Below are 24,795 nucleotides of genomic sequence, written 5' to 3'. Positions count from 1 at the left end.
TGAGCCTCTTCCCAAGCCCAGAGCCACCCAGCACGCGGAGCACAGGGGCGGGCTGAGGCCGGCCAGTTCAGCACAGCAGTGAGCACCACGTGTGGGTACCGCAAAGCCATAGGCATCACCCTGAGCCATGCTGTGGATCCTGCGTGTTCCTCTGTGCCAGAGGGATGAGGACGAGCTGGCAGCATCTCCATCGCTGGGGTCAGAGCTGCCCCACAGCTCCTGGCCATCGCCCTTGGAGGATGTTTCCACCCGCAGACCCAGGTCCTGGAGGGATTGTGGGCAAAGAAAACCTGTGTGTCACCTCCTGCCTCCAGCACAGACACTACACCTACACCGTCCAGATGATGCAGAGGTGCTCAGAAATCCCACCTGGCTCCTGCACGGCTGCCACCACAGAGGGGACACGTTCAGCCCGGCAGCATCCCCAGTGCTGGTGGATCTCATCTGGTCCCATCCATCCTGTTTTCTTCCCCCTCCTTCCTGATTCTCCCTGGGGTTGAACCAGCCCTGGAGAAGCCAAACGAGCTACAGAAGATGGGAGGGAAGGGAAGAGGCACCCCGCTCCCCACCAAGCCTGTTACCAAGCTCATCATACCCAGCAGCTGAAGTCATCTGGGGCTGCTGGAAATCTCTGGTCCTCCTCCAGGGTGAAACTCCATACTCCCAGTAGCCCCAGGGCTCAGAAGAAGCCACCAGCAATTTTAGCAGGGCATTGTGCAGAAGAGCAGATGCTGCATCATACCAGCCCACATGCCCCATAAATCCAGTGTACACTGGTTGAACTGGTCCAGGGTGGAAGATCACGTCACCTCCATGATGCTCCTGAAGCACCTGTGGGCAGCCGTGTCCTGGGCGAGCCCCTTGCAGGGGCTGATGCTGGATGGAGGAGGGAAATCGGAGGATGAGGGGAAACAGAAGGGTGATAGCAGTGACAGGACAGGACAGGGAAGGACAGAGCCATCGATGCCCATGGGTGCTGACAGCCCCAGTGCCTGCTGCTTTAGCTCTCTGCAACCCCAAACCTCGGAGAAACACCAAAGCCCACCCCAAGAAAAGAAACAGAGGCAGAGAAGAAACTTGGTGAGAAAAGTTTTGGTAAGAAGAGACTTTTAATCAGACTCTGTTACAGCTGTTACAGGGTTTCTCTCGACTGCCACGGAGTCTGGCCGGCACGGCACGTGTGGTAAATACACCGGCTACGAGGATACATGGGATGAGTTACTACAGGATCTGTGCTTTTACCTGTACAGGAGGGTTTTGCCAGCGTTGTGCTTGCCCGCAGGGGAAGCGGCCGCATCCTGCGTGCTGCCATGGCTGCCCCCCCCCCAGCCACCAAGGCCACCCAGCTCTGCTCCCTGCTCCTGCCAGTGCGACCCAGGCTCGGGGAAGGATGAGGGTCGGGAGGAAGGCAGTGGGAGTTGCTCCAGGGAGGTGCTGGGCTTTAAGGTGACCTGCCGGGGCCTGGGTGGGGGCCAGGAGGTGAAGCAGGGGCTGGTTTGGAGAGAGTGAGGGCATGAGACCAAGGGACACCCAAGGAAGGTGCAAATCAGCAGAGTACAGCTGGCTCCAGCCATCCCCTCCACTTTACACCAAGGTGAAGGGCAGATCCAGACCCTGCTCGCAGCACTGGCAGCAGAGCCCGATGCTCTGGGATGGAGCATCCCAGCTCCAGCCCTACAGGGACCCTCAGCACCACCGTCACAGGGTGGGCACCCTCCTGCAAAGCTCCCTTCTGCCCTCAGCACCAGCCACCCCCCACTCCAGACCCACTTAATCCCTCCCCAGCTCTGTCCCCAGAGAGGGGACAGAGTTTTGACCTCTCCTGACCTACCCAGCACCTCCTTGTCCCCCAGCCAGGGACACCGTTGTCCTGCTCTGGGTGGCAGGATGTGGGCTGGGAACCGAGCAGGGAGCTGATGTGGGGGGACAGGAATATCGGCAGCAGTTCCCCCCTCCTTCTCCCACTGCCTGGAAGAAAACTGAAAAGTGCCTGTGCTCACAACTAGCAGCTATTCCCTGTGCCTCTGTGGAGAAAAAGAGGAAAAAAAGTGATTTCTAGGGCTAAAAGCCACTGGGGGTCGGCCCGATCCGCAGCCCAGGACCCCGAGAAGGTGTGTGGAGGGAGAGCCTGCCCCAGCGAGCAGGAGAAACCCCCAACACAGGCTCCAAAAGTGACCGAGTACAGCGAGAAGTGAATCCTAAACAAAACACACCCGCGCACACATACACGCGCACACCCCCACGCACGGCATCTACGGACAAACACGCGCACGCTCACACGGCGACGACACGGATCACTTCAAATTTTACACGTTTCCCCCCCCCCCCCCCCCCCAACCACCCTGTGTCTAACACCGAGCAAATGCCACGAAGAAATACGGTATTTCCACAGATAAAAATAAAGGTGTCGTCCCTCCTCCTCCTCCTCCTCTCTGCTGGATCCCCAGGGCAGCTGGACACCCCGGGGCTGGGGGGGGGGGATGGGGGACGGGACGGCCACCCACCACACACAAGAAATAAAAAGGTAAAAATATGTCTCGATATACAATGAGAATTGATCTGTACAGCACTGGGAATGAAAAGAGTTCACGGGCCACTTTGGAATACGTTTTGTCATTTAACAGCATTTACAGTAACATTTACAGAATAAATATACAATAGAAATAGAGAATCTCTAGGTTATTATTCCATCTCCTCTCTCTGTATATATTTTATATATATATAATATAGCTTTTTTGTTACTTTCTTATTGACTTTGCCTCTTATTGACGCTGCAAGAAGAGGGGAGGAGAGCGAACGCCTCCCTGGCTGGTTTGGGAATGGTGACGGGAGAGACGGAAGGCCGGACCCTTCCCCCCAGGGTTCGAGGAGCATCGTGCCATGGGAGCGGATGGGACTAAACACTTTGGCTACGGGAGTGTCCTGCTCCGTTAACTCCATGGGAGCTATGGTGGGGATCCGGCCCCTGGGCTCAGGGGCATCGGGAAGGTGACGTTGGGCAACGATTTGGCTCATCCTCTATTTTGCTGGTTGGGTGGAGGAAACTGGGTACAGAAGGAGAAGTAAGAAACGGGAGGGAACATCTTGGCTGATTATGGGGAAATGCCACAGGTTTTGTGCTTCCGCCATTCAGAGATGATGCGGTGAGAGTATTTCTATGTCCCTCTGCACAGGCAGGGGAAGGAGAAAGGCAGCGGAGGGGATGGTGATGGAGGGACTGCTGGAGGAGAGACAAGGGCATGGCTGATCCTGACCACACAGGCCTAGTGCTTCTCAGAGCCATCAAAGACTGAGCTGCTTTGGTTCAGTCCATACCTCCATTTTCCCACTGGAAAAATGGTTAATGAAGGGCCTGAGCTAATTGTCCAGGAAGAGTCTCCAGGTCACCGGCCAAACCCATGGAGAAGGACTATAAATAAAGGATCACAACCCACAAGAGAAATGTCATTGTGGGAGACCTCCCAGCCCCAGGGATGCTAAGGGAAGGATGTGGCAAACGGACCAGGTACTTTCTGCCTTCACCTCCCAACCGAAAGAAGAACTGGGGTGGAAGAAAACCCATTGACAGGAAAGCAGAGGAGAGAAAGGCTCGTGGGCAAGCACCCAAAAACTTGGCCTTGAGACCGGCTTGAAATACTATCATGCATGATCTAAGCCCAGCAGAACCAAGGATGAGGAGTTCCCTCAGCTTTCAGAGGCCATAGCAACATTCTGAGAGGGACAGAGGGTGCAAGCAGGCTGCTGCTCCCCCGACCCCATGGGGAAAGGAGGAAGATGCCGCGTAATACTGGTACCCTTGACAGAAACACTCGGCTACGTGTAGGATTCAGGGCAACAACCCTTGGTCCCAGTGGGAGAGACTCTGAGCTGGGAGATCCCAACCTTTCCTAGACAGTCTGGGGAGAAACAACATAAAGTCACATCAATCTGGTCCCCAGATAACGTGGATGGGCATGACAGAGGTCCCTGGGCTCTAACAAGGGCTCACCAGCCTGGATCAAGAGCTAGCGGGGACACTGGGCCCTGGCACTGACTCCCAGTAGCCACTCGCTGTCCCCAGGAGCTGGTTAACCCCATCCGAGGGCTGGCGAGCTCCCGTGTAGGTGCAACGGGAGGCACTGCAGACCCCCGGGCTCGAAGCTTTGAGAAATGAGGACGAACGTCCAGAGATAATCACTGCCCAGCTCACCTCAGCTGGTGGGTGCAAAGGAGTTAAGTCAGGGGGTGGTTTCCTGAGAGCTAAACCAGGACTGTGGTAGGACTGGACGCCCCACAGCTTCTCTGCTTGTCCCTCTGGGACATCTAAAGGGAGTGGCAAGAGGACACGATCACCATGCCAGGGATTTTGGTTCAGCAGAGCATCCTACATGTCAGGAGTAATTCCAGGAGAGTCCTCCTGACCCCCATCACAGTAACCCTATCAAGACCCCACACACATTCGCTCACACACCCAGATCACCCTCACGTCAGAGGTCCTGCTGCCACGCAGCACGATAACCACCTGACCACGGAGAATGCTGACCGCTTCATCCCACGGACGTGCCATCTCCGTGTCTCAGAACAACTCGCAGACGCTGTCCCCATGCTGGTGGTAACAAAACAGATACCAAGGACCCCCCATCCACTGTCTCACACATCGCAATGTCTCAGCCAGCCCCGCGCTGCTCCCTGCCAGCCCTGGTCAAAATTTGGGGGTTATTTAGGTATGTCCACAGCTATAAAAACCTACAAGAGATACAACAACAACAACGATGGTGACAACAGCAGCACCTTTCTGTGCTATGAACATCGATGGTTAATTGTGCTCGTTGGAATAAGGCCATGACTCCTCCCGGCTAAAGGACAACAGACTGGGAGGGAGGAGCACTGGGTTACAGGAGGAAGCGTGGCTGGCTTTCCACCTGACGCCAGGTCCTTTTTCCAACCATCAGCTGCTTAGAAAAGAGAGATTCTTTGCTTCAGATTTGAGCTGCATGAGGACAACTCTTGGAAAGACATTGCAGCGTCTCTTGTTCCTCCTCCCTTCCCCAAAGGCAAGCCTGGGGGATCCTGCCTTTCAGCCGAGGGTTGTCGGAGGAGTCCTGCCCCTCCCGCAATCCCTTCTTCCTGTTGTCATCTTAGAAATGGCTGCTTTTGGTTACAATTTTAAGAGGGGTTTCTTCTTCATCTTCCTAATTAATTTTCCTGTTGCCTGGACAGCCAGGATCCACTCCCCAGTGACCTCCTCTCCCGGTGGGGGTGGCTGGCAGGCAACCATCACAGTTCGGATTCAGGGGTGCTGGCCAGTAGGTACCCACTCCCGTATCGTCCGTTGGGGGCACTGCTCATTTCCATGGGGGAGTTGCTCCCAGGACCCAGGTAGGAACGGTGCGTGGGCATGGGGGATGGGGTCTCGCTGGGCACTTTGCTCAGGATGAAGCGGGTCTCATCGTTGTCTTCCAAATTGGAGATGTCCTTCATCATCCGGCCCTTCTTGTAGGTGACAGAGAGGGCGTTGGAGCCATCCGACACGAGGTGGAACTGCCGGAGGATGAAGACCAGAGGCAGAGGGAGGGATGCCAGGATGATGAGAGAGATGAGGATAGCCATGGCCCAGGTTGGGTAGAAAAGGAACTTTTCTGCAGCCTGGAAGAGACAGATATTAGTGTCAAGGAGCTGTTGCAGCAAAGGTGATGCACACCAGGTACAACATCTACTAAGTGCTAGGCAATTTCTGCTGCCTCCCGCCAGACCTCATCCTCAGGGGCAGCATGTGAAGCTATCAGAAGGTGGGTTCAAATCAAGGAAAAGGATGTGGTCCTGCACACAGCGTGTAGCTGTGGCAGCAAACCAAAATCCAAGCTCAAACTTCAGTCCACGGTCAGAACTGGCTGGAGATTTCTGGGCAGTGTGGACAAACCCAATCGCTTGCAGAGGATGAGCAGCCACAGGCAGGACATCTCCCAGCAGGAGAGGGGAGGAGAAATGAGCGGGGCTGTGAAGAGCAGGGTGGTCTGCAGCTCTCGGCTGCCCCCTGCTCAGCCTGGACTTGGGGTGGAGGTGGCTGCGGGGAAGGGAGCTGTGCTCACCTCCTCTCTGATCCATGCGCTGTAGCCCGGGGGGCTGACCCCCAGCTGGATGATGCTGGCGGTCATAAGCACGGCCATGCAGATGGGAGAGACATACTTCCAGGTGTAGTAGTAGAACTGGTAGGGCCGGAAACCCAGCATTTCCGTCAGCTCCTGCATGAACCTGCCGAGAAGAAGAGATGGAGCCATGTTGTTCCCCACCTCCAAATGAGAGATTCCCTCCCAGGAGCCCCTCTTGTGAGTTACACTCAAGGCCGGGCCTAGAGAGAGCTCAGCTGATCCAGGAAAGCATCTCTGTGTCCCTCAAGCCTGCAGGACTGGTTGGGAACCTCCTAAGGAAAAGGCTGTTTGAGCATTAGCCAGAACCTCCCTTGCTCTGGCCAACTCATGAACAACAAGAACAGGCACTGGGAGAACAAGGTCCTCTTCCAAAAGGACCTGGAAACCTGAGAAAAGGGTAATGGCAAGTGACAGAGCACCACAACCAACACTAGATACCCACTAGAAGGACCTGCTTCTGGGGCTGGGTGGCAGAGCAGAGGATCAAGGTGAACTGAGATCCTGACTCTACAAGGCAGCTTCCCCTGGCGCGTTTGCTCCATCAGAGCTGGCCTCCTGGGGAAAAAGCCATATGGAAAAGAGCTGGAAGGAGGGTTTTTCTTTTTGTTGTACAACTGCCTTACTTCTTGGTGCCATAAATCCAGGCCACAGCGATGTTCTCCAGGATGACCACAACCGTGAGCGGCAGCGTAGCGGAGTAATCGTCAAACATGGTGACAAAGTAATTCCCAGAGCGCTGCACAAAGATCAGTCCCACCACAAAGGCGAAGATACAGGAACCAACTGTGGGGAGCAAAAGGACATGGTCAGCAGAGCACCGCAAGGGGAACCAACACCTCCATCACACAGTCCATTCCCTGCATTAGCAGGACCCAGTACACATCCACCGTGTCCACACTCTTCTGGAGTGACTCCCCAGGGCAATGGGGACCCTCCACCCCTTCCCCAGGAGGATGCAGGAGAAAAGACCTCACCTGTGAACACTTCCTTCCGCACCTTGAAGGTGTCAATGATGGGCGTAGTGATGCCTGACATGGTCCCGATCATGCTCCCCAACCCCAGGTTTATCAGCATCAGGAAGAACATGACAGACCAAAATGGTGAGGCTGGGAAGTGGGTCATGGCTTCTGTGAAGGCAATAAAGGCCAGGCCAGTTCCTTGCACCGACTGTTCAGGGGGAGAAAGGACCAAAAGATAATGAGAAACACATCAGGGACAGCCTCTGCATGCCTCAGGTCCCTGCTATCGTGCTGAATCACTCTTTGAGGAAAGAAAAATCCAGTCTGGTACCCCAGCCTGGAAGCAGTGATGTCCCAGATAGACTTGCTACGGGCAGACCTTTCCCCCACCCCAGGAAGGACCACGGTGTGCAGGGGAAGACCACAGGAACAGGGGATCCCCATCCCTAGAAAGTCTCTAAAAATAGTTTTTCCAGATCTGTGTACCAGGAGTGACACAAGTAGAGCAGGTCCTACCAGGGAGAGCCATGGGGTTGGTGACCTCCTGATCCTAACTAGGAGTGCCACCAGGTACCTTGTTGAGCTCATCCTCCAACAGGCAGGCGTCCAAGCCCAGTTCTTTGAAGTGCCCCTCTTTCACTGTCATGATCACCCTGTACATCTCATTGTAGTCCTTGGCGGTGAGGTGGGAGAAGTTCACATGGGGTGGGATGAGGTCGTGGCTCAGCACGTTGGTGTTCAGGTAGCCCAAGATCTTCTCAGCGTTCCTAAGGGAGAACAGAGCCTGGTCACCCAGAGATGTCCCCTTCCTCCTGGGCTGGAGGATGGGGCCTGACCATGGAAGCCCTTTGCACCAGGCAGGGTGAACCTCCCAGGGTCACGTTATCCAAGTTGCATTAGGCCACATGACAGAGGGCAGGAATGGGGGTCCACCAGGGAATACTCCTCCTTCTCAGGCTTATCTCCTGCGCTGGGACTCCACACTGCATGGCCAGGATTTCTACGGATGCAGTTCATGTCTAAAGATAACACTAGGTGCACAAATTCACCTTCCTCCAGCTGCTTCTGGGCTCCCTTAACCTTGCAGACAAGTGGACACTACCATGAGTGGAATCTGGAGGGAAACCCAGGTGATGTGACTAGACATGTTGGATTCACCCTCAATTTGCAGACTAAGAGCTCATTTTAGGGCTGGATTTTAGGTTGGTGGAGCTGAATACCCAACCGCCTCCACTACAGTGGGACATCTCTGGAGATCCAGGCCTTGACCATCAGGAACCTGGGTCCACCAAAACACAGCATCACCCAGCTCCAGAACACTTAACTCTGTTGCCTCCAGACCCACCACAAACAGCAGTAGCAAAAACCTGCCCGCCCCAAAGAGAGAAAAAGCCAATCCTCTTACTCCACCACACATTTCTCATTCATGATGTTGGCCTTGAAGCCCAGCACAGCAAACACAACCAGGGTGGCCAGGACGGACGTGAAGAAGTTGATGAAGGAGACGAGCGTGGCATCAAAGTGGCAGTTGTTGTCCTGCTTGTTGTAGCTGGAGAAGGCAATGACCCCCCCGAAGCCCAGGCCCAAGGCAAAGAAAACCTGTGTAGCTGCCTCCCGCCACACCTGGGGGTCCAGCATCTTGTCCAGCTTGGAGGGGAGACATGAGAAGAAGTTAGGTGGTTTGGTGGCACCACAACTCATCCCAGTGGAGCCAAAGCTAAATTAAAAGACGGCTGTACCTATAACCTGGGCTGGGTTTGGAGTAGCCATGGGCACGCTTTGATCTACCACAACCAGGTCCTGCATTACCCAGCCCTTGTAGGTCCTTTTTCTCTTTCCCACAGAGAGGAAAACTGAGACGTGGAGAAGAGCAGGCAAAGATTTGACCTGACCACGTCTCTGGGTGCTCCATCTGCCCCAGAGCCCAAGCTGGGTGCCTGATTTCCCAGGGCAGAGCCCTTCAGCTTCCCAGTGGACCACCCAGCTGCCCGGAGAGCTGACATCCCCATCCCCTCACCCAAGGGAGCCACGTGCCACCCAGCCATGGGTCTCCATCCTCCTCCAGCCATCTCCTGCCTCCAGAGCACCAGGAGCACTCGAAATCAAACATCATGGCTGGCGGGTTTGTTTAACCTCCTGTCCCCCAACCACATCACCCCTCTCCTGCAAGCCAGAGCTGCAGGCTGGAGGCCTCCAAACGTCATTCATCAAGAGATCATAATTAATATCTTCTAACAGCCTCGCCAGCTGAGCTAATTCATCTACATATCTGCTTCATTAATTAATTAGCTGGTTAATTAATAGATGCATACCACCAGCGGAGGTTTTGCTGTCAGCTAACATCTTCCCATGGAGTCTTTAAATATGTTGCCTCAGGCACCCCCACTCCCCCACCCTGGTGCCTGGGCACCTAAAGGTGACGGGAGTGATGCTAAAGCTCAAAGCAGCTCCAGGGTGATGAGTTTGTGAGGCTCTTGGCTGTCCTGGCCATACCCTGTATTTAGGGTGCTGATGATCCATCAGGATCTCTGAGGTAGTTTGGGGTTGGTACGCTGGTTTTTGGGGTGGAGAGCATAAGAGAAAATAGGGAGGAGAACCTGCTTAGTGTCTGCTGGGCTTAGAGGCTCTCACCTTGGGTGTGAACATGTGCATGATCCCATCCACCGCCCCGCGCAGCAGAAGTCCCCTCACCAAGAAGCAAACCAGCACCACGTAGGGGAAGAGCGAGCTGAAGTACATCACCTGGGCAGGAGGGAAGCAACATGGGCACAATCGTATTTACTGCCCGCGGAGCTCAGCCACCTCCCCATCCAACCCAAGGACAGCACAAGGGGTGAGAAGGGATGGGACGTCAGCCCAGGCAGGGGAGATCTGCTGCCACTGCCTCGCTCCTGCAGCTCACTCCAACCCCTCTGCTCTCGGGGCCGCGGTCTCACTGCCCTCTGCTACCTGCCAACACACCAGATGTTCTGCAGAGCACATCTGGAGACAGTTCGAGCGTCCTGGGAGACCATACCCTTCTGCATCTGACCCCAGTGCCTACACAGCCTTGGTGAAATGTCCACAGCCTCTGCAAGCTAACGGCATCCCCCTCCCAAAGCTTTCTGTCCCTCCCTGCCCTGCTTCTGCGCAGAGTCCCAGTGCTCCCCCCACAAAGGAGGGATCAGCTCTCACCCCTACAGCCTACGGGCATCCTTCGAGATGGGGTGCACCAGGGAATGGACAGTTGACACCCTGAGCGCAGGGGCTGGGCAAGCGATGTGGCTAGCCTGGGCCACGGCTGAGCCCTGGGCCATTGCTGCGGGTGTCAGTTGGACTAAACCTCCTCCTTACGCTCTTTCAGTCTTATTCTGGATCCCCCCAGAGGTGGCCCCAAATCTGGAGTGGGTGTGAGCACCCCATGGGATGCAGCATCATCCAGCCACCCCAGATCAGGGCAGGAGAGCGTGGTCCAGGCAGGAGGTTTCTGCCTTGAGGACAGACCCCAGCCTGGCTCAGGTGGCCACCGATACCAACCTTCCCTGAGGACTGGATGCCTTTGATCATGGCCAAGCCAACAAGGCTCCAGGCCACTAGCAGACAAAGGGTCATCTTCCAGTTGAGCCCCCCACTCTCAGAGATGGAGTTGGAGATGTCCAGAGTCTCCCGGTACCAGAAGTAGGTGGTGGCCGAGCTCCTCTCGCATTCGGTCTCCACAACTGCAAACGAGCAGAGGCAGGGGAGCGTGAGGGAGCTGGGGGAGAGTTACCCACCATCTCTTAGGGGGTGAACATCAACTAATGTCAGAGACCTGCTGGAGCTGGCCAGGGAAGGCAGGCAACCCTGGAAACTAAGGGTCAAGAATTAATGGGGCTCATTTTAGTAGGAAAAAGAAGAGACAAGACATAAAGCCATCGTCAGGTGAAAATAAGATGTTAAATACAGGGAGAGACATTTGCATTTGCTATAAAACCTCTCAGAGTGTCCCAAGGAGATGCTCAGGTGCTATTAAACACCGTTAGCTCCATCAGCATCTCAGCTGGGCACTGATGGAGCAGCCAGGTGAGCCCCGCCTGGCTCTCGCTGCCTCCCTCCATAGTCCTGGGTCAGACCTAAGCGCTGAGGCAGCCCAGAGACCCAAACTGACCCAAAACTGACCTCAAATCCCATCAGTGGGGACAGCCCCCGAGGGCGGAGCACGGGAGAGACTCGTCCAACCCAAGGGAAACATCTCCATATGATCAAGGCAGCTGGACTAGAGAGGACCCAGTGCCCCAGGAGACACCTCAACCTCCGGTGTCCCCAACCTGTAATAGCTACAGATGTTGGAGGTCCCCAGTGTCCCACAGCCCCCCTTTCCCAGGAACTGCTCTCTCCCAGCTGAACCTCCCCCCCCGTGCCAGCAGCTGTCCCTTACTGGCCACAGAGCCGTTCTTCACGATGGGGCACTCGCTCCAGGGAAGAGGGTACTGGAAGGACTTAAAGAAGTAAAAGATGCTCCAGCCGATGATAACGTTGTAATAGAGACCAACAAAAAAGCAGACCTGGGGTAAGGAAGGAGAACATAGGATTAAATCACAGGGCAATGACACTGTCCCCAACACACCTCCCGCTGAGCAGGGACCCAGGAGGGAGCAGTGCTGCTGGGATCAGGGGAAGGGCCCGTTCCCAAACCAGCACTAGACCCACAAGTGGAGCTGGAAAAACTCCCCTTGACCTCTCAAACCTCTGCCCGGGGCTCCTCAAGGTTCACTTCCAGGCCACCCCCTACTTCACAGCTTGCAAAGCCGTCCCACACACCCCAAGGCGGGGGCCTGAGGGGGACCCGTGGGTGCACTCACAAGGCAGCTGGCGTAGCCGATGCCCCCCAAGCGGGGACAGATGTAATTCCAGACACCGATGCTGCCCCGGCGGATCCGCTGCCCCACCGCCAGCTCCAGGAAGAAGAGGGGGAGCCCGATGATGATGAGCAGGACCAGGTACGGGACCAGGTAGGCACCTGGCAGGGGAGAGAAACTCATTGTGGACCCGCCTCTGTCTGCTGTCATGCAGCCAAGGACAGACGGACAGGCAGGGCAGATCTGGGACAGGATCTGCCTGGTTCAGGGGTTCATTTGCAATGGATCTGGGAATACAGATGAGTGCTTGGGCAGCAGAGAAGACAGGTGTGGAGAGGAGCAAACACTCGTGTGTGGAAGGAAAGGGTGCAGCGTCCCTGCCAGCGTGGGTACGTGTGGGACAGAGCCCAGCACACCTAAAGACACTCTGCACCCGTACAGACACATCGCCCCACGCGCGAGGAGGCACCTCCGTGAGCCAGTCCACAGGGACACACACATTCCCGGCCACCTCAGTCACACAGGCAGGCAGGAGCCCTCCTCTCCACCCAGATCCTGCCTGCACACGTGTGTCCGAGCACAGCCAAGCCCCCTGCACCAACACGCACCCCCCACAGATACCCCACATCCCCCGGCAGCAGCATCCACCCCGCCACGTGCCGCCCAGAGCGAGGTTGTCTGGTAGGGTCAGAAACAGCTCAAATTAGAAACTTGGTTAATCTCTGCCTAATTGAGGAGGCCGGAGAGAAATTAGCAGTTCCTGAGGCATAACCAAATGACCATAAAGGATGCGATGACTCACGCTGCAGCGCCCAGCTGATGAATTACTCGAACCTCCTGCCAGGGGCTGAGCAATGGGCCGGGGAGCATGTGGCTCACTCCCGCGGGGCGGCAGGCGATCCAAAGGCACATGTTGGAGCCCAGTTCTGTCGGGTAAATTCCCAGCTGGATTTACGCCCCAGTGACAGCCACCACCCCCCAGCTCCGGGCATCTGATGCTGCTCTGGGCAGCGGCACTGCAAAGCGGTTCTACCCACAAGAGTGTCCTGAGCCGAGCACCCCCAGCAGCAGGTTGGGGATTGATGGGTTAAAAATGCAGGTGGGGAGATGAATTATGATGCAGCAGCCCAGGGTGATTAGGAGGATGAAGGGAGAGGCAGAGCTGGAGCCCAGCATAATTTGGGAAGGCCCATGAGCATCCTGCCCTCTGCAACGCCTGCCTGGGCATCCACATCTTGATCGGTGGACAGAGATGAGAGAGACAGTCAGATTCAGAGAAAATTTGTCCAATATTGGGGATTTTCTTTCTGTGATCTCTGGAAAGGTGGCACCAGCTCATGCCCATGCCTTGCTGCGCTCGGCAGCACCGGTGGGAAGCGTGGTGGGCAGCGCTGCCAGCCCGTGCCGGCTCCTGGCACAACGAGTCCTGGAAATTTGGCTCCAGCCCATCTTGCTACCAGCACGCAGTCGTTCTCCCCCGCAGATGCCCACTTGGGGAGCAGGAGAGAAAGCAGCAGCAGCTGCCACCACATCCCAGGGCTGCTCAGCACAGCCAGAAGTGGTCGGTCCATCACTCCCCAGCTCCTGCATCCGTCTGTCTGGCGTCAGCCTTGCAGCCCAGTGGGAACCCCAGCCAGGGGCCAAGAGGGTTAAACACAGCAGGAAGAAAAGGCAGAAAAATCAGTGTCTGCCCCATGGGATGGGGGAGATGATGCCACCTGGCCAAAAGGAAAAGTGCAGGAAAGCTCAGTGATCTGCTGCTCAAGCCAGTTCTTAGCTCTGTGCCTCAGTTTCCCCATCTGTAAAATAGGGGCAATGGCTGGGGCAGCTTGCAAAGCCTTTTTTGAGACCTGCTGCAGGAAGATGTTACACAACAGCAAGGAGATCCTAAACCCAGCTGCCTGTCCCAGTCCCTCCCTGGCTCAGTGCCCCTGTGTCCCGCTGCTGGATGAGGCCAAGCCGCCGGGTTCAAACCCCTCACACCCATCTCCTCCACCGGAGCGGGTCTCAGGGCTGCTGTAGGTTTAATTTCCCATAGCTATTTTCCATCCCATCTGGCCTTTTGTCTGAAAACACTTGCTTAATGCCCCCACAGACAGACAGCAAATTCAGCCCTGGATTTGCTAGGGAATACACCAGGATGGATCCCAGCCAGGGAACACAGGCTGCTCCTCTGTTACCCCGCACCGGAGACAGCCAAGGCCAAAGCCCCACAAACATTCAGGACAACAGAGACCTCAGTGTAAGCTGAGAAATTTTCATTCATTGCCCTAATTACAGTTAGTTATCGACTGCTGTGCCAGTGGGGAAACTGAGGCACGGCTAGGTGAGAAGCAGGACTCTGGATCTCCAATCTCTGGCTCCGGGCTGGTTCCCAATCTCATTTAATTGGGAAAACCTGCTTGGAAGACAGAGGCCAGATGCGGAGAGCCGTGTAACGAAGCCAGCAGGGCCGTATCGATCTATCCCAGCCCTGAGTTTAGCCCAGGCTCTGCTCCCGACCTCCTTCGGGCCATGTGGACAACCCTCCCCGCCGCGCCCACGCCCCGATGCCTGCAGATGCTCGCTGCAACCCAAAGTCATGCTCAGAACCCCACACCAGCTTTGCAGAGCAGCAAAGGCACCGTGCAAAGCCTCAGCGCTCCAAAATGGAGCCTCACCTGGACCCAAACCCAGGCACCAGGAGCTGCGAGCGGCAGCAGCCGGGGAGATGCTGGGATGGCGGAGCCGGCCGCACGCGCTCCATCCCAGCTGGGAAGGGAAGGCGATGGGGGTGCCAGCAGCCCCGGGGTGGGAAGTGCTGACTGCACAGGTCTTCGTTGGGAAAATGACTCATCGTGAAGATGACACCAGAGATGTTTTAATTATTGAGAGCGTTGCAGGCTTGCCAGCGCCGGGGCTGGGGGCACGTCAAAGGACGCAGCACTGGGAAGGGGGAGCAGGGAAAGCTGGGCTGGTCCTGGCTGCAAAGGTCAGTGCTGTGGGGGCAAGGCCGTCAGGTCTGGACTGATGACAAGCAACCTGCCCTCTCAGCAGTGTCATGAAGGGTGTCAGGTCTCAGCACAGCTGGAAGAGAACTGGCCATCCAGGCTGCTCCTAGAAGCCCAAGGAAGGGGCACGGGGTGGGATGGGAGGATGGGGTGGCTGGAAGGACTTAGGAAGGGGCTGGAGCCTATGCAACGTGGTTTCAGGGCCTAGGGAAATGGAGGGGCTCTATTCTTTTTTCACTGCCTATTTTCCAAATTGCCCCAACAGGAATTGGGGGCTGCAGCAAGAAATCCTGGCTCCCAGGCTGGAGCAAGTGCAGAGGAGGGCAACGAGGCTGGGGAAGGGCCTGGAGAATAAATCCTGTGAGGAGCTGGGGAAGGAGCTGGGAGTGTTCAGTGTGAGGAGGAGGAGGCTGAGGGGAGCCCTCATCCCTCTCTGCAGCTCCTGACAGGACATTGCAGAGAGGCTGGGGCTGGGCTCTGCTCCCAGGGGATCAGGGACAGGACAAGAGGGAACGGCTTGAAACTGCAACAGGGGAGGTTTAGGCTGGGCATGAGGAAAAATGTTTCCCAGACAGAGTGGTCAGAGAGTGGAACAGGCTGCCCAGGGAGGGGGGAAGTCCCCATCCCTGGGGGGGTTTAAGGGCCGTTGGGATGAGCTGTGGGGGGATGTGGGGTAGGGGAGAACTTTGTAGAGTTGGGCTGAGGGTTGGACTCGATCCCAAGGGGCTTTTCCAACCTGAGTGATTCTGTGACTCGCCTTGACTTTGGAGTGGGCAGGTGGACACCCTTTAGGACGAGGCTGTCCTGGAGGATCCCGCATCCTGAACCGATGAACATGCAGCAGTGAGCAGCTCCTGGCTGCTCCTTTCCTCCAAATAACCCCCATCCTGCCCCAGGATCCACACCCTGAGGTGCAGTGAGGTAGCACTGGTCCATACCCCCTTCCCGAAGAGCTGAGCCCATCCCTGCCCCATCTCTCACCTCCTCCGTTCTTCTGGCAGAGATAGGGGAAGCGCCAGACGTTGCCCAGCCCCACGGAGTAGCCGATCTGTGCCAGGATGTACTGCAGCTTGCTGTTCCACGCCGGCCGGTTCTCTGCATCCAGCTCCTCATCTCCATCCTTCTGCTTGTCCCAGGTCTCCCCCGTCACGTTGAGGACGCTGCGTTTGTAGTCCACGGGCTCCTCATGGGCCAGCAGGTCAGCCACCGACTCGGTGACATGCTCGCTGCTGTGCTCCCGCTGCGTCACCTTGCTGTTCTTCGGCATCGGGACGGCTGCCGGCAGCCCCGGGGGGCAGGATGGGTCGAGGGGAGAAGATGAGTGTCCCACAGGGAACGGTGTGAGCTACAGCTCGGGCCTCACCTCCTCTTCATCAGCAGGACCTGGGTGGGGAAGGGGTCCACAGAGGGTGAGTGGGTTTTGGTTTAGTCCTGGGGTGTCCTGGTGCTGGTGGAATCGGCAGCACCAGGAGAAGAGTCTCCATCACCCCCTGCCTTGGGGACCCCCTCTGGCCTGGGGGATGTTAGGGGCCCCCTTCTCCATGAATGATGGACCAGGAGCAACCCCCTGGTTCAGCATTCATGGAGAAGTGCCTCCTGCCACCCACAAGAGGGAACTTCACTGGGCTGCAGGGGACAGTGACAAGCGATGCAGCCGGTCACATCGCTGTGACACTTCTTTTCCCCTCCAAGAACTCTGGGCCAGCAGCTGATCCCCCACAAGGGCTGACACCACATCCAGCACCAGGGCCCTGCCCTCCCTGCTCCGCTCCCTCCCCTCCTGGTCCATAGGCACAGCCCAGGCTCAGCCCCACGACAGCTCGAAAGCGCTCAGGGGACAGTGACAAACGCCCAGGCTATCTCTCCATCCCTGGACATTATCAAGAGTGACTTAAAAGCCTGCGAGCCTGCAGCTAAATCATCCCAGGCAGCTTTACAACAGATAACGGCTGCAAAACAGCATCGGCCAAGGCAAAGCCATCAATCGTCCCGGCCCCTCTACCTTCCCAGCCTTCATCACGGGCCAGCCTTGGCCAGGAAGAGCCATACCAGTCCCACAGCATCCATGTGGTTACACCAGTTAACACCAGTTTGCCTCCCCCACCTCATTCCCAAAACTGATGGCACCAGATCCCATGGGTGCGGGGCTGGGGTGGGTGCAGGCAGGGTAATTTTTGGACCCACGGAGGGAGCGTGGGTGGGAGCGTGGGTTTGCTGCCGGCGCGGTGACAAGCGGATGTGCGTGGTGGGTCATGTTTGCACCGGGGACTCCTCCGGCTGCGGGAGCGATCCTGCACGGAGGCATTTCAGGGGGTGCCCACAACCTGGCTCAGCCCAGCAGCGCTCACCCCCATCTCGAAAAACTCGGGGGCATAGGGGAAATCTGCTCTGCTGGGCTGGGGCTCCTCAACCTGGAAAAGCACCGTGTCCCTCCTCACCATACTGGGAGAACTGGGCTCAGACTGGCAGCTCCCACTCCAGCTGGGACCGTGGCACTTCACCAGCTGGGAAGAAAACACAGAAACCCCACTAGAGACCCCACATCTTGGAAAAATGACTCTCCCAAAGGGCCACACTTTTTTCTCTTCCCTCCTTCCCTGTTTTCCAGGGACCTCAGGCTGGTCACTGGTCCCTGGAAGAGCGATGGTACCATGCTCAGAGACCTGTCCCATCCCAGCCAGGCTGAAGCATCATCTCACCCTGGGGCCTTTCTCCTTCAGTTTAGAGCTCATACAAGACCCAGGTGACACCTCACAGTTGACACTGCACAAATAACCCATCAGCACAGTCCTTGGGGCAGCCAACCCTCAGCGTGGGTCTCTACCAGGATGGATGATGCAGGATGGGCGATGCAGGATTGACCTCCTGCTGTCCTCTCTGACAAGCTGAAGGAAAACTCTCTGGTGATTTTCCAGAGCCATCCCCAGCTCTTCTTTCCTTTGGAGAAACATCCATCTTTTTGACCCAATTCAGCTCACAAACCCAAACCTTTTCACAGCAGCAGGTTCAGTCCAGCAAAGCCCATCCCCATCCGGCACACCAAGGTCCTTACCCGGCGCAGGAGGGAAGCAAGGCATCGGCAGCAGGAAACCTCGCCCTCCCTCATCCTCACCTTCGTGTTTTTTCACCCCTGAAGAAAGTTCCCGCTTTGCCAGGCCCTGTTCTTATTAGAAAAGCTATTTTCGGCTGTCGGCTGCATCCGTTGCCAGGCAACCATGTCGGCTCCACATCTTTCCTGGATCTGGCTCCTCTTGAGAAGCCGTTTGAATTATTCTTTCAAGCCTGGCCCAGCAATGTTTAATTTCCTAACGAGGGCTCATTCACGTAAACTGCTCATGGCTCGACGTGGCAATTACTGACACGTGGCTGTCTGGGGCTGGAGCATCCTCAGCCGGCATGGGGACAGGCACCAAGGGTAGGGAAGGGCCTCATCCACCAGCCAGGAAATCACTGGGATTTCCATTGATTTTGGATCAGGCTCTGTATAGATTCCTGCAGACCTGCTTGAATCACACAGAGTTGTTTGCTGCTCCCTGTCTGCTCAGCAGCCACTTAAGCTCCTTCGGAACAAGGGTGACTTAGACATTCAAGAGGACTCAGCCTCAGGGGCTAAAGTCTCTCTTGATATCAGGGGTAGAGTCTAGAAGACTTAGGATCTGCTGGCCTAGCCCCCAGAGCTCAGTGCCCCATGGTGAGGGCACCCAAACTGTTCTGCTGGGACAGCTCAACCCCTTCGAACGAAGCCTGGGAGGTGCCCAGCTCCAGGGAAGGTGGTGTTGAGCCAGGTCAGCATGACAGAGACAGGACAGACCTCACAGCATCTCTCTCTGGATCTCCATCTCTCCGCCTCCTCAGTTTAGGTCCCCCCAGCGTTATCTGTAGGAGCTGAGAGGCAGCAGGACACAGTGGTCCTTGCAGAGTAGGTTTCTTCAAACATCTCCAAAGCCCCCAAAGCTCTCAGCACCTTGGAGGACACTCAAGACAGCAACATTCCCAAAGGATTTGGGGATCAAAAGAGGTCCTTGACTACTCTCTTGAGGTAAGGGCTCTCTAGGCATTGAGATCAGATGATAGTGAAGGTGCAAGTCTTCATCCCCATGGGAGATGCACCCAAATTGAACTAGAGCAGAGGAAAACCATGATAGAGGTCCCAATCTTGATCCTGACATGCTCTGTCACTGTGTCCCCACAGCTGGCTCGGGGAGGTCCTGCTGTCTCCCCGATGGCTCAGCCCCAGCCTGGTGATGGTGCTGCCCGGAGGAGATCCGGGCCTGCAGGAGAAAGGACCGTTCCTGACAGCAATTCCATGAGCATCCACTTCCCTGCTGGTAGCGTGAGACGAGCCCAGCCAGAACCAGCACAAAACCATCAACCAACCCCCACAGCACGGGGACCCGATCCAGGGAACAGTGAGTTCAACAGGGCTCTTCCTATTAATTTCCCCAACATTTTGCATCGGTCCCAAGGTCCACACGCCTCAAACTGGAAAGCACGGTCCAAATCCACCTGAGAAAGGTATTTCCACTCATTTCTTTGATTAAAAAGGGAATTTAATCAAAAATTCATCTGCCACAAATAATAACCACCCTGAGAGAAAGATGAGGCAGATCAGCTGACAACCAGGAGATTTCTGGGCTGGAGAGAGATAGAAAACCCCTGCCACTGACAGATGGAGATTCAGCTTGTTTACTTAGCCCTCATGACCTTAATTTTCTTAAATGTGCATTTTTTTCTTTCTCTTTATAAGACAGATTAGGGTCTTTCAGAGCCCACAGCTTGTAATAACCTCACTTGCACTGCCGGACCAGGGATGCCTTTGCAACAACCGCCTTGCCCAGGTAAAACCAGTGTTGATGGCACCCACGCAGGTACATGGAGAGGGACTGTGACTTTTCCCACAGCAGGACCAGGGAAAGGACTGGTTTGTGCCGGGGTCAGTGCCGGTGGCTCTAGAGATCACTTGAAAGCAGCCAACATCATCCCACAGGGTGTTACGAGGGGAGACGTTGGGGAAAGCCAACGTTGGGTTGTCCCTGGGGATAATCTACCTCCTGCTTGTGCCAAGCGACAATCCCCCGTCCGTGTCCCCCATGTCCAGGTGACACAGGGGTGGTTTTGACCACCTTATCCCTTTGCACTGACAGCTCAGGAGCCACCGCTGCAGCGGGGGAAGGCCCATGGCAATGGTTTGCTGTGGTACAAGCTGGATTCACCCCGCCCAGGGAAGGGGCAGAGATGGAGAAGCTCCTGCTTTGCTACACTCAAGAGATTTAATCCCTGCCTGGAGGCTCCCATCGATCCCAGCTGGAGATGGAAACACTCACTGGGGAAAAGCTGCCATTTGGGATGAGTGAAGACCTCTGGGAGCTGAGGGCACCTTGTCCCCCAGCCCAGCCCTGTCAGCAGCACCACAAATGGTTCAGGAGAGGAGAGAGGCTCTGAGTCGCGTGTCCTGCCTCGGCCCATCCTTGCTTTCTCAGGAAGGCATCTGGGGAGCAATAAAGCAGGCTGGAAACGTGTCAGCAAAGCTTTCAGCTAGGCCTGGGAGCGCAGAGGCAGGCAGCGAGGAGATGGGGATTTACAGCAGCCTCCAAGAAGAGCAGCCGCCCACAGCAAACACGCTCTGGGTCTGAAGGATGGACATGGCGGGGGGAGATTTCTCCTCTCCTGTGTCCAAATTCTACATTTATACCCTGTTTGGGTCCACAAAGCAGAAACTGAGGCAGGAAAAAACCACAGGCTAGGTGAATTGAAAATTAACAATTAAATTATGGGGACTCTCTGCTGGTCCTTCCCTACCCCACCACCTCTCCTCCTGCAGCTCCAGCCCCGGCTCAGCTTCCAGGCAAATCCCCTGCAGCTCCCAAAGGAGAGGGGAAAGATGCTGCTTGCGAAGCATTCAGCTCACAGGGCCCGGGGAGGCCACGCTCGCTTCATCAAGGTCACAGAGCAGGGAAGGGAGGGAAGAGTGCCCAGAGGCACAGAGGGATTTCAGGAGGCAGAAGGCCACGTGTGGGTTCAGGCTGGGAAATCTGAGCATCGGTGTGCAGCTCCCCATCCTCCCCGACACACACGGAGCCAGGAAACCCCTGTACCCAGGGCCAGGCTGTTCGGTGCAGATGGGAAGACTGAATCAGGGAGGGGAAGGGACAGATCCAAGGTCACCCAGGAAGCCAAGGAGGCCAGGAAGGAGAGGCAGAGGGAAGGAACAAGCATCTCTCCTGTCACCCCTCTGTACGCTGCACAGCCAAGCAGCAAAGAGAAAGAACCCTGGATGCACATCCCAGTTTCGAGATCAAATCATGAGAAAACCAGCTCCAAGCCCCCACCTGCTGCTCTCTGCGGTCAGAAGTGCCTCTGCAATGGGAGAAGGACTGTCCCCTCAGAGCAGGTCCTCTGGGAGGTATCCCACCTTTGGGGGTATCCCACCTTTGGGAGATATCCCACCTTTGTGGGCTATCCCACCTCTGGGGGGTATCCCACTCTTAGAAGCCACAAGAAACCAAGGGCAGGACCCTCCCAGCTGTATCCAAACATCGCTTCAAAGCCCCAAGAAGAGCATTTTGCCCAACGCAGGAGCATTGCAGCTCTGATCCCCCCCACCCCGCTCTGAGGACCTTCCTGTCACACAAACCTCCCTTCCGCGAGCCAGAGCCGGTCCAAGACGCCTCCATCTTAAATCTATTCAGCACAGGGGCTTGCTCCTCCCTGCTCATCCTCTCTGGCTCCATGGGGAAGGTTTTTGCCATCTGGGCTCATTAGGGCTGCTCCCTCTCTCCCCCCTTCTTTAAACGATCCCTGTTAATTAGCGCCAGGCTCTCACCGCCCTGCGGAGATGACACGTGGTGACTCAGTCCCCCCAGCCGAGCTGCACCCCGGTGCGCTCCCTCCCTTACACCCACGCCTGGAGACGCACAAACTTTGGACAGGGCCGGCGTGACCAGATGGGAGAGCTCAGGGGTGCCTGAGGACAAGGGCACTCGCAAGAAGCTTTACTGGAAACCAAGAAGGCAGCCCCGGTGCGGGGTTGAGGGCAGCTCGGCGGCACGCAGCCGGCATCTCCCCGCCGGAGGTGCTGGAGGTGCTCTGCACCACGTCCTCCCCGTGCAAACACTCGGGCCCGCTTTAGCATCATGACACAGGAGCAGTTCACATTCGCTGATGAATCAGAGCTGCCTCCGCTTCTGTCTTACACCTACCTAAGTGGCTTTCGCCAGCAAAAGAGCCCAGATGTTATAAATAGCCCTCAGCTCCTATAAAGGCAAGAAGAGGTGGGGCTACCCCAGCCACCCCACCTGCTCCACCCCAGCGGTGGGTGCGTTTCCCACCACCCACAGCTCAGGCTTTTTATGTCCCATGGCAGGTCGTGACATTACGGCGACTCTTTTCTTCAATAGGTGACAAGAAACCTTCGGAAAGGGTAGCTTCACCATCGATGGGTCATGAGACAGACACAACACCACCGGAGGAGGGGAAGCCTTGGCACTTGGGTTTGTCACGAAGTGTATGAGCCCATTGATTCATCGGATTTGCTCTCCTTTCATCCCTCATTTAGTATCATGAAAACATACATCAGCTGCAATAGCATGACACCGTATCAGAGCCAACCGTCATATGATTCCTTCAGGGCTCTGTTTGATTCACCAGATGATCTTTTTTTCCAGTTAGATCTCAGTGATCCCTCTTAACTCACCCGCTTCAGCTGAAGGTTAGTGACTGAACCCAAAACCAAGTCCCTGTTTATCCTAAAAGGCAGCAAATGGGCAGCATCCAAATCCCTCTGAGCTCTGCTCTTCCCTATTGTAATTCATGAAGCTGCTGCTACGTTTGTAAACAAACAAGCCCAAATGCAACCCGGGATGGGGTAAAATCAGAGCCTCTCCTCCCAAGGCAATGGTTTAGTCTGGATGTGCGTAGGTCAGCATCTGATCTACGCTAAATTTGATCCTTGTGACTCCAGCTCGGCTCTGGTTTAACTCCAGATTCCCTGCTCTGTGCAAGCCTGAAGTAGCAGCGAAGTCCAGATTTAAACCAAACCCTTTTATTCTATTAACTTCAGCGAAGCCGCCTCCAATTTATCCCAGAGGACAGCCGAGACCCACATTTTATTCCCCTTCCAAGCAGCTGAGCTGCAGTCAAGCCACCATCCAGGTTCCTTGACCCAGTCCCGACACCTCTAGAGAAATATTCGCAAGAAACTGTACGCCCTGCCGGGAATAGCTCAGCTGCTGTGGCATTTCATTTTTTTTTCCTACCAAGACCAGAAATAGTTGCATCAGCTCCTGATGGTTTCAAACCTCAGGTGCCTCAGACACAAGGCATGATCCAAAAAGAAGAAGGATTTTACCTTCTGGGTCTTTTACAAAGAGCTGGGACCAGATTTCTCAGCTGGTCTAAGCCCCACGTCTCCGGCGTGATGCAAATCTGTACCTGGCCAAGATGCCAGCCCAAAACACGCACCTTTGGGCACATCCAGCGATGCAATAAACGCACAGAAGGGAATGAGGACTCCCCACACCCAATACTCAGAATTGCACGAAACCACGACCCCAAGCCCTATTTTTCTGCCTCCAAACCAGCCACCCACATTCAGGGAGAGGCATAAAAATAAAAGAAGGGAAAAGAAACCCTCAATACTTCAGGGGCCAGGAATGAAATGTTCATTGCAGCCGAATGCTTTCTCCTCTCCCAATGTTATTGTCAAGGTCAACCTGGAAGCTGCGTTTCTACCCACCCTCAGGCAGCGGCTTGGAGGGGACGAGCCCCCCACCAACCTGAGCTGGGTGGCCAGTGCCACCCCCCTGGTGGCTACCCCCAGGCTCTCCGGGGTGGTTTAAGCCATTTGCTGTCTCTAAATGTCCGTGTGTCCCCCCCCGACCAAACCTTGATGCCACCACCCTTAGGGCCACGCCTGATGCCTCTAGATTTAGGGGTGCGTGGGTCCCCCTGCCTAACCCTGAGGCACCTTCCCCCAAAAAGACCCCGACAGCGGCTGTGGGGAGGGGGCAAACAAAGCAGGCAGCACCCGGTGAGGCGGGGAGAGCCCCCCCCAGGAGCGGGACCCCCGAGGCGGGGGGGAGCACAGCGAGCAGCCTTACCTCGGCGCGGCGGCAACCGGGGAGGGTGAAACGGGACCGATCCTGGAGGAGACGGAGCAAATTCCCGGCAGAAAATGCCCAGGTTCCCCCCGCCCCGGTGCGGGGGGGGGCGAGACCGGGCGGCGGCGGCGGCGGCGCTGGCGGGTACCGGTGGCTGCGAGAACCGGGCGGCCGCTTCCCCTCCCGCCGCCCCCCCCGCGCTCGGCGGATGCGCGCTGGGCTCGGCCCGGCCCCGCTCCCCTTCGCCCGAGGGGAGGTAACTCCGCTCGGCTCAAAAAAAACCCCAAAAAACAAACCCAATTTAAAAAAAAAAAAAAAAAAAAAATATATATATATATAAAAATAAATAAAAAGGGACACGCAGCCCCTGACGCAGGCTTGAGTCACCAGGGCTGCACGTCAAATCTGGGGTGCCAGACCACCCCCCCCATCCCTACTCCGAGGGGAGTTCTTACATTAAAAAAAAAAATAATAAATAAAAATAAAAAAAAATAGCAGTGAGTCCTGGCAGAAGGGATGGGTTCAGGTTTGCCCACCCTGGTGCCGCGGGGAAAGGCAAACCCCCCCCTTTATAATGTGTGTCCCCCCCAAGCAGAAAGAGCAGCCCCAGAGGCGCCAGCACTGTGGCTCTGCCCTGGGGATGGGGAGTGCTTGGAGGGGGGGAGGAGGAGATTTGGTCACCCCTTTCCTCCAAGGGTAAGGATATATTAGAGGAGTCGCTTTGTCTCAGACCACCCAGGGACAACGGGAGGCAGGAGGAGCAGTCTGGACCCAAATTCTGCTCCCCATAACTAAAGTGTAAA

General features: G+C 56.1%; 1 protein-coding gene across 1 annotated transcript; it reads right to left on the bottom strand.

Moving 5' to 3' along the window:
• Positions 1–1,091: 1,091 nt before the first annotated feature.
• Positions 1,092–24,185, bottom strand: SLC6A17 (solute carrier family 6 member 17). Its single transcript, XM_074925213.1, has 12 exons — positions 23,993–24,185; positions 15,876–16,277; positions 11,908–12,065; positions 11,484–11,610; positions 10,604–10,785; positions 9,719–9,829; positions 8,493–8,734; positions 7,662–7,854; positions 7,103–7,295; positions 6,752–6,911; positions 6,069–6,231; positions 1,092–5,625 (listed from the first exon to the last, which is right to left on the bottom strand). The coding sequence occupies exons 2-12, from the start codon at positions 16,159–16,161 to the stop codon at positions 5,257–5,259; spliced, it is 2,184 nt and encodes a 727-aa protein (XP_074781314.1). The 5' UTR covers positions 16,162–16,277; positions 23,993–24,185; the 3' UTR covers positions 1,092–5,256.
• Between the last annotated feature and the right edge of the window lie 610 nt (positions 24,186–24,795).

The sequence above is a fragment of the Athene noctua genome, chromosome 23 (assembly GCF_965140245.1).
Source record: "Athene noctua chromosome 23, bAthNoc1.hap1.1, whole genome shotgun sequence".
NCBI lineage: Eukaryota > Metazoa > Chordata > Aves > Strigiformes > Strigidae > Athene > Athene noctua.
The sequence above is the reverse complement of the archived record's forward strand: the minus strand, read 5'-3'. Positions and strand labels throughout refer to the sequence as shown.